Below are 9,643 nucleotides of genomic sequence, written 5' to 3'. Positions count from 1 at the left end.
AAAAAAAAAATTTTTTTTTAAAGGTCCAACTGGCTGACACATTGAGAATTGACTGCAGGTGGAAAGACAGAAATGGACAGTTCATTTGGGAGGCTATCACAATAATCCCATTAATTTTTTATTTGGTTTAATTTTGTTCACTGATGTGACTGGATGGTGGCGGGAGTACTGAGAGAATTGAGCTAAGAATTTCTAAGGAAGAAAAGAGTAAGTAGAATTAGAGTAAAAGCAAAGGAAAAACCCAGGAGTGGGCAAGATAGCTTTTTTTTTTTTCCCAGAAATGGAAGGCAGTGCTGTAGCTAAGTCAATCTGAAAGAGCAGAGGGGTTGTGTTGGACAAAGAGGAAACTCTGGGGGGCAGTTTGTGTGCAGAGTCAGTGAGTGCTAGGTACTCAGGAACCATAGGCTCTCGTCTGTAAGTAACTGGTAGTTTTGAAGCTTAATAAGCAATGATGAAAGCTCTACCCCAGTGTGCAGATCATAGGAGTCAGAAAGAATAACTTCAAAAGGAGTTTCCTGAAATAATATGGTGAGACATAACAAGAGCCAAAGTTCAGGTGGAGGAAGCGCAGGAGCTGGACATCCTGAAGGCCGCAAAGTGAGGCCCTGCCCTAAATCTTGGAACTACCTTCTCACAGTATTTTGCTTGTACGCAACTGCAGACTACTGTCTCCCCTGGGACAGGGGGTAGGGGAGTGGGGATGAAAACGTTTCCAGGATATCAGACATTAATCAAATTCAAGTCCACCACAAAAAGGTTTAAGTAGTGCAGTCCTTTCTTGGAAAGGGTGTCCCCCAGGGGAGGGTGTTTTAAGTCTCTTCAAGAGTCTTTCCAAAAAGGCTATTGAGAAAAACTATGCTGAGTTCTGGCATTGGGGGAAAAAGCATGTCTCCGACAGGAGTTCTTTCAGGGTGGTCGTACATTTCAATTTTTAGATTTCAAATGCCTTAGTAGGGTTAGCACAGTAGTACAGGCACATCAGACCAGTCCCACTACACTGAGGGTGGGGGCAACAAGGGCACCTGCCTCTCCCTTTCCACCTGCTTTTGCACTCATCGGATTTGCGAAGGGAGCTCGTAAGAGTCTCACCCGTCTCTACCCTCCGTGGATTAAGGCTGCTAGACGCGGGGTACGGTCGCCCCGCCGGGAGCCGCTGCAGCTCCGGCCCCTTGCCACTGCCAGGGAGGCGCAGGTCGGGCCGCTGGCCGGGTGTGGCTCTGGTGGCGGAGCGCGGGTGGGGCGGGCGGGGCGGGGCGAGGGGCCGCGCGGGGAGCGGGCCGCGTCAACTAGCGCCGGTCCCGCCCGCCTCCCGCCCCCGCCCCCGCCCCCGCCCCAGTCTTCGCGCTCAGCCCCGGCACTAGGAGCAGCCCGGGCGGCGGTGCGAAGGTCCTCGCCATGTCTGCGGCCGCGAGAGAGAGATTCGACCGGTTTCTGAAGGAGAAGAACTGCATGACCGACCTTTTGGCCAAGCTCGAGGCCAAGACCGGCGTGAACAGGAGATACATCGCGCTCGGTGGGTGCGGGGTCGCCGCCGCCTGCTGGGCCCCGGGAGCAGCTGCTGCACCAGCTGCAGGGGAAGCGAGCGGGAAGGGAGTTCGGAGGTCGGTGACAGACGGGGGCGAGAGGCATCCTAGGGGTCGTCTGGCCGCCCGGGAAGGCTTGGGGCCAGAGACCCCGCCGGGGCGCCCGAGCTGCGGCGGCGGGGGTGGGGTGGGGGGGCGCTGGCCTGTGTCCGCGGCCCGGTGGCGGAGCGCCCGGGGAGCGGGGAGGGCCGGCGCTGACGTGTCTGTCCCCGCGGCCGAGTGCCGTGTCCCAGTGGCCTTGCGCAGGCTAGGCTCGGGATGGCAGGGGCCTCCTGCGGGAGGGCGCGCGGGCACGCTCCTAACACTGTCCGTGGAGCTCAGTACAGAGAAGGGTGTCCCCAGGAGGGGAGGGGCCGCGGGCAGGCGAAGGAGTCGGGGCCTCTCCGGATCCTCTGTGGAGCCGGGTTCCCTGGGCTACTGCGCGGTACGGCGGGGGAGCCCTGCGGAGGGAGAGCACGAGGAACGGCTCGAAGGTAGGGGCTGCCTGGTTATCCCCAGACTCACTGCAAAGCCCGCAAAGGCGCGGGCCCCACCTTACGGCGGTTTGTTTTTCTAGATCGCCTATACCCGGCCAAGCCTTGCGGTGTGGGCGGGGGCTGTCCGGCTTAGCGCTTCTTGTCCCACAAGACCCACTTCTCTCATCCTCATGTCTCCAGGTGTCATTGGGCTGGTGGCTTTGTATCTGATGTTCGGTTATGGAGCTTCTCTCCTCTGCAACTTGATAGGATTTGGCTATCCGGCCTACGTCTCGTAAGTGGCTCCCCCCCCCCCCCCAACCCTCCTTTCCTCCTCTTCCCTCCCCATCCCCCATCCAGGGCTGCCCTAGTTACTAACACAACCGCATTTTCCTGGGAGAGCGGTCAGTGCACCAGAAGGTAGTAACTGCTTAAGGTTACACATTTTAGAGCCTTAACTTGATGCCTGATCTCTTGATGACTAGCCGAAATGCTTATTTCATCAGATTATGTTGGCAGGGTGGGTGCCTTCTAATGGATGCACAATTGGAAAGCGTTACAACAAAGTCGTCCTGCCTTAACTGGTGCGGAGATCTTAACTGGGTACAGAAAGCTGATTCCTTCTCCTTAACAATTATTTAAATGGATATTTCTCCTTATATGTATGTGCACAGACAGTAAAACCCCATCAAATGGGACTTCCCTAATTCAGAATTAATGTTAATGCAGAAACTGGGGAGACTTTTGCTTTCATGATTTTGAAAAGACTGGCTACTTCTTACAGGCAAATGGAAAACACCCTAGGATAAAAATAAAAACAAGCTTATAAAATGCATTCCTAATATAGATCCTTGGTTGTAGAAATGACTCATTTATATAATTAAGCTTTAAAATGTATCTGAATTTATTACTACTTGAGGTTTTCACCCTACAATGTTTATTTTGAAAATATTCTATCTACAATTTTATTTTTTCATTCATTCAAATAGGAATTCTTCCCCACAAATGAATTGTTTTACTCTACACCACTACCCGAGAAAGCTGGTGGGTTTTGCTTTCATTGAATTGGTCTCTGCAACTTTTCTCGCCTATAGAGATAAAGGAAAACATTTAGGCTGGGAGGCTAAGACACAGATAAACACATTTATTACATCTCGGGTCTATTACAGGGCAGGCTAGAATTTAATATATGACTAGAAAGAAGGAAACATGTTTTAGAAGTTAGTTCTGGTTTGAACAATTAAATTGAAGTGACATAAGTAGTTGCTGTATTAGTTGGGTGCATATCCTTAGTAGCACTCCGTGAAGTCTGGCCATATTAGGATACTGCTTGCTTATGAATTTGGAGGTCCTGTCGTCATGTTGAGAAAAGCGTTTACCCTTATCCGGTATTACCTGCTAAAGCACCATTGAGGTTGCATATGTATACCAAAAGATTGTGAAGGGCAGACCAGGAAAACTGGTTTGACTTTCAGATCAGTGAGAAAAAGTATAAGAATAAAAGTTTTCCAAAAATGTAATCTACTGAGAATATGGTGTAGGTGTATATAGAAAGTTTGTAGGCAACACTGATTATAAAAATGGCATGTGGGCACCTTGGTACCTCAGTCGGTTAAGCTTCTGTCTTGATTTTGGCTCAGGTCATGATCTCATGGCTTTATGAGATCCAGCCCAGCGTTGGGCTCTATACTGACCTTGCAAAGCCTGCTTAGGATTCCCTCTCTGCCCCTACCCTGCTTATGCACACTGTTTCTCTCTAAATAAATAGATAAACTTAAAAAAAAAAAGGCTTGCACCACATGTCTATGATAACAGACAAAATAACATAAATGCACGTTCCTTCTGATTGTGTATTCTACTTGCAAGAGTTTTTTAAAAATTTTTTTCAATATTTATTTTGAGAGAGAGAGAGAGAAACAAGTGGGGGAGGGGGAGAGAGAAGGAGAGACAGAATTCTAGGCAGGCTCCACACCATCAGTGCAGAACCTGATGTGGGGCTCGAACTCACAAACCCATGAGATTATGACCTAAGCCGAAATAAAGAGTCAGATGCTCAATGGACTAAGCCGCCCATGTGCCCCAAGAGTTTCTTTAATAAAAAAGAGTTTGAAGCATTTTTCAGGTTTGTAGTTCAGAGGTTATTGATTATATTTTGAACAAATCTTGGGTGGCATTTTAGTAACTGTCTAGCTACTTGAATTATTTTGAACTAGCAAGGAATACAGATTTTTGGAAATACTGAAGGATAAAAAACTTTTCCACATCAGTACCATTTGGTACATAATCCTGTGAGAAACATAACCTTCTCTGTTGATGTGATGAGATCACTGGTGTGGGCTTTAGTCAAGTAAAAATCTGTTTCTAGGTGGGCTATGTATATTCAGATATGTGCGGTACTCTACATGACTAAAGGTGCAGACAGAATTCAAGTATGTTTCTCCTTGACCTGAAGTGGATTAATTCCAGCAGTAACCTCATTTTCAGTCATATTTTAAAGCAAGTCAATTTCAGGTTTTTCTTTTTGTAATCATTTGTTTGTAGTCATTTATTCATTTTCTGCATAGTCAGCTGAACAGTATTGGCTCTTTTTACCTCCAAGAAGCCAAATGCTCTTGTCTATTGCTCATAATTCTGTGAAATGATAGAGACAGTCATATTTCTGAGTGGGCCAGGTGGGTGGGTTTTATATATTTTAGAATTAATTCTATTCACTGAGTATACTTTCCTTTCTATTTGAATATTCTGAGGTAAAGTGACATTTGTAGTATACCTTACTAGGGGTTGGAAAAGTGCTAAAAATCTAATAAAGGGAATTTCATGATTTAAGCAAAAATTTGGGAAATAATGAGCATCTCTAGAGTGGTATTTATTCATAGGTTGCTTCCTTTTTGTAGACGCAACTCTTTTGCCTGTAAAATAAAGATAAGATTCTCTGACCATAAGGAAATTAAGTGACGATTGCTCTCTGTGGGTATTTGGACTTTTCTCTAAAACAATGGTTCTCAGCCTTAGATGCCCATTGGAGTTATCTGAGGAGCCTTCAGAAGTGCTGAGGCCTAGTCCCAACCTCCAGAGATTCTGGTGTAATTGGCCTGGGATGCAGCCTGGGTTTGGGGGATTCAGGCTCGTTGGTCTTTTACAATTTGTAAAGGATTCTAATGTCAGCCAATGTTGAGAACGTGTGATGTACAGCAGCAGCAATCTGTGCTTGTTACACTTGAAAATGGGGTACAAGGGAGAGAAAAATGGCCTGCTGACCCTGGGCCCCACCTGGCCTCTGCTTTGTCAAGGTGATGTGGAACTGTGTGCATAGTACGAAGCACACAGACCCCCCTGTGAGTAAAATTCAGGCAGTCAATGTTAAACGTTAGTCTAATCAAGTTTGTTCATCGCTTAACCAGTGTAATTGTGTAATTGCCAGAAACCCCTTGAAAATGGTGTTATTGGTGGCACCCAAATCAGTGTTAGTTAAAATGTGGGGCACCTGGGTGGCTCAGTCGGTTAAGCTTCCTACTCTTGATTTTGGCTCAGGTCATGCTCTCATAGTTTCGTGAGTTCGAGCCCCATGTTGGGCTCTGTGCTGACCCTGAAGAGCCTGTTTGGGATTCTCTCTCTCTCCCTCTCTTTCTGCTCCTCCCCAGCTCATGCTCTGTCTCTCTCAAAATAAACTTAAAACAATTATTTAAAAAAAATGTGATCTGTGACCCCTTTCCCTTTAATAGTTCTCCTTGCCTCTTATAATTCTCCCTGTGCTCCCCAGCCAGAGTTATTCTAAACAATATGGGTTCATCTATTTAGCAAAAGTCAAATCCAGCCACATGCCAGGCACTGTGGCAACACTTGAGGTACACGATGGGCTGAGGTCAACATGCTCTCCATTCTCTTTGAATGAATGGTCTACCTACATGCACTACAATAAATAAAGTAGTGACACAGTGTGGTAAGTAAGCCCTGTGAAGAAAATTGACAGGGAGCTGGGGTAGGGGATTGCGGGAAGGACCCCCTTTCCGTATTTATGTGAGATACCATCTGGGTTAAGGCTTGAGGAATGAGAAAGTGCCAGGCCAGCCAAGAGCAGAGCCAGGCCAAGGGAGCAGCATGTGCCAGGAACGGCGCCTTGGAAGCTCTGAGCCGGAAGAAAGGTGAGATCGACCCAGAGAGGTGCAGGTGCCATCAGGCAAGGCTGGTGGCTGGTTAATAAGTGTAGTTTTTATTCCTGGTAGTTTGTAGGGAGTTGGCAGGTTTTCTGATTGCCTTGGATGGGTTTTAAATAGGGGGTGACATGAGGGACGCCTGGGTGGCTCAGTCAGTTAAGCTTCCAACTCTTGATCTCTGCTCAGGTAATGACCTCACAGTTTGTGAGTTTGAGCCCCGCATCCGGCTCTGTGCTAATGGTGTGGAGTCTGCTTGGGATTCTGTCACTCCTCTCTGCTTATCCCCTGCTTATGCTCGCTCTCAAAATAAAGAAAGAAACATAAAAAAATTTAGGGGGTGACATGATATGATTTACATTTTAAGGTCATTTTGGCTACTGTGATCTCTGGAAGGAATTAGCCATCCTGCAAAACTCTTGCCAGTCTCAGCCTTTCTCACCTTCAGCTTTTGCTTCCGCTATTTCCTCTCTTCTCCCTCCATCGTAGGGAGGCCCACAGATTGTATGTAATGGTCAGCACTGGGCTTAGAGGCTGCAGGGCACAGAAATAAAATTTGGAAAAGCTCATATGGCTTCATTGCTTATCCTGTGACTCACCACCTTGGGAAAGCTGTGGGTGGGACCCTGGCATTACCTGGCTTCAGGTGAGGTTGTGACATGTTGGAACACAGACAGCTGGAGGCCTGGCTCCTGGAGGGGCAGTTAGTGCCTTATGAGGTACCCCCTTCCTACTGGTTACTCTTTAAAAAAAAATTTTTTTTAACGTTTATTTTTGAGATACAGAGAGTGGCAGAGCATGAGCAGGGGAGGAGGAGAGAGAGAGAGAGAGATAAAGAATCCGAAGCAGGCCCCAGGCTCCGAGCTGTTTGTCAGCACAGAGCCTGACGTGGGGCTCAAACCCACGAACTGCGAGACCATGACCTGAGCCGAAGTTGGACACTCAACCGGCTGAGCCATCCAGGCGCCCCCCCACCTACTGGTTACTCTTATTTTCTGTGTACATCATTTCCGTATGTTTCCAGACTTTTTGGCCACACTGTACAGGCACTTTGAAATCTAATTCCAGCCTTCTCATTGGCAAGAGCTATTGACAGAATTGCTGTCATCTCTTTATTCACTCTATTCCTGAGAAGAGAAGGCAGACCACTGCATTGTAGGAACTCTGTTATTAAGGTAGACCCACCCCCATGCTGCCCATTTTTTTGCCAAGATATAATTCACATGCAACCTTTTTAAAGTGTACAATTCAGTGTTTAGTATACTCATAAAGTTGTGCAATCATCACTGCTATCTAATTCCAAGACATTTTCATCACCCTCAAAAAGAAACTGGATCCATTAGCATTCACACCCTATTTCTCCTATGCCCCAGTCTCCAGAAACCACTTACAATTTTCTGTCTCTATGGATCTGCTTGTTCTGGACTTTTCATATAAATGGAATCCTGTAATATATGGCCTTTTGTTTCTGGTGCAGCCTTGCTTTTGTTTGGCCAGAGGGCAGAGGGAGGGAGGGAGGGAGGGAGGGAGAAGGAGAGTAGGGGGGCAGGGGGAATCTTAAAGAAGCTCCATGCCTAGCACGGAGCCTGATGCAGAGCTTGATCTCATGACCAAGAGATCATGACCTGAGCCAAAATCAAGAGTTGGATGTTTAACAGACTGAGCCACCCGGGTGCCCCAGTACAGCCCTGCTTTTAGTGGCATTGCACAAATAAGAGTCTTTCTGAAAGATGCCCTGTGAGCGTGTGCTATGCTGCACCCTCACATGCAGAGTCTGTTGCCAGAGACCTAAGGTAGCCCTCACCAGGGGTCCTCGAGTGGGTGCTAGTCTTGTCCCTGCTTCTTTGTTCAAATGGAATTATGAGGGAAAGTCTAATGACTTTCTTTCCTCTTAAAAAAATTTTTTTTTTTAACGTTTATTTTTGAGATAGAGGGAGACAGAGCGTGAGTGGGGCAGGGGCAAAGAGAGAGGGAGACACAGAATCTGAAACAGGGTCCAGGCTCTGAGCTGTCAGCACAGAGCCCAATGTGGGGCTCGAACCCACAAACTGTGAGATCATGACCTGAGCCTAAGTCGGATGCTCAACCGACTGAGCAACCCAGGCGCCCCTAATGACTTTATTTTCTATTTTTGCTTTTGTCCTGCAGAGAAAGGAAAGGAGGAGAGTTTGCTTTCTATCCTACTCAGCAACTTAAAAAAAAATCCACAAAAATGTCTATTAACTTTTATTTTTATTTCATTTTTTCATAAAGATCAGGCTACCACCTTCCTGGGACTATCAGAGTTGGGCCTTAGAGATCAAGCATGTAATCTAATTCCTTTGGTTTTCTTTTCTTTCTTTCTTTCTTTTTTTTTTTTTAAACCCCAGCATAAGGCTTTGAACTCATGACTCTGAGATCAAGACCTGAGCTGAGATCAAGCGTCTGATGCCTAATGAACTGAGCTACCTAGGTGCCCCTAATTCCTTTAGTTTTCAAATGATCCAGGCACAGAGAGGTAGAGTATGTTTCTGAAGTTCACACAGGGGCCAGTCTTGGTCTGGAACCCTCAGCTACTACGCAGGAATGTGAAAGCACCTTCAGGCATATTTTAGTATCAGACTCGAAAAGATTAAATATGTTTAGAGTCCAGCATTTTGATGACTGTATACAGTCTAATGTTTGGCAACACTTTTGAAATCTCATGCCCACTTCAGTGATGTGTGATTCTATCTCCTGTGTCCTCACCAGCACATTAAAAAAATTTTTTTTAATGTTTATTTTTTGAGAGTGAGAGCGAGAGCACAGAGCAGGGGAGGGGGAGAGAGAGAGAGAGTGAGACACAGAATCCGAAGCAGGCTCAGGCTGTGAGCTGTCCGCACAGAGCCTGATGTGGGGCTCAAACCCACAAACTGTGAGATCATGACCTGACCTGAAGTCGGATGCTTAACTGACTGAGCCACCCAAGTACCCCATACCAGCCCATTTTAAACTGTGCCACCAATACAAACAATGTTACTGCTTTTAGCTCTTTGCATAGCTGAATACCTGTGTAGCACTTCATTTAATAGATACTTATATCCCTATTTAAGTGCCTTACAAATGTAGCTCATTTAATCCTTATGGCAACCCTCTGATTTAAATACTATGATTGTTCCCATTTTACAGATAAGGAAACAGAGAAAGAAGTAACTTGATCCGGGTCTCACAATTAGTAGATGGTAAAGTGTATTTAAACCCAGGGAACCTGGGTGGCTCAATCGGTAGAGCATAAGACTCTTAATCTTGTGGGTCATGAGTTTAAGCCCCAGATTGGGCATAGAGCTTGCTTACTTACTTACTAACTAACAACAAACCCAGAGCCCATGTTTTTAAGTTTTATGTTCCACTACTTTCCATGTGGCTGTTCGGCTGTCTCAGATACATGCCATGCCCTGTGCAGAGATGAAAATTGAACTGTTGATGTAAACTTTTT

General features: G+C 46.4%; 1 protein-coding gene across 1 annotated transcript in view; it reads left to right on the top strand.

The window, feature by feature from the left end:
* The first annotated feature begins 1,232 nt into the window (after nt 1-1,232).
* The window catches only part of REEP5 (receptor accessory protein 5), a 39,933-nt gene continuing 31,522 nt past the window's right edge, over nt 1,233-9,643 (top strand). The window contains exons 1-2 of the mRNA XM_043595509.1: nt 1,233-1,513; nt 2,240-2,333. Of these exons, the coding sequence (XP_043451444.1) occupies nt 1,396-1,513; nt 2,240-2,333 (212 nt within the window). The 5' untranslated portion in view covers nt 1,233-1,395. The remainder of the gene's footprint in view (nt 1,514-2,239; nt 2,334-9,643) is intronic.

Source organism: Prionailurus bengalensis, chromosome A1 (assembly GCF_016509475.1).
Source record: "Prionailurus bengalensis isolate Pbe53 chromosome A1, Fcat_Pben_1.1_paternal_pri, whole genome shotgun sequence".
Classification (NCBI taxonomy): Eukaryota; Metazoa; Chordata; class Mammalia; order Carnivora; family Felidae; genus Prionailurus; species Prionailurus bengalensis.
This window is presented reverse-complemented; position numbering and strand designations above follow the sequence as displayed.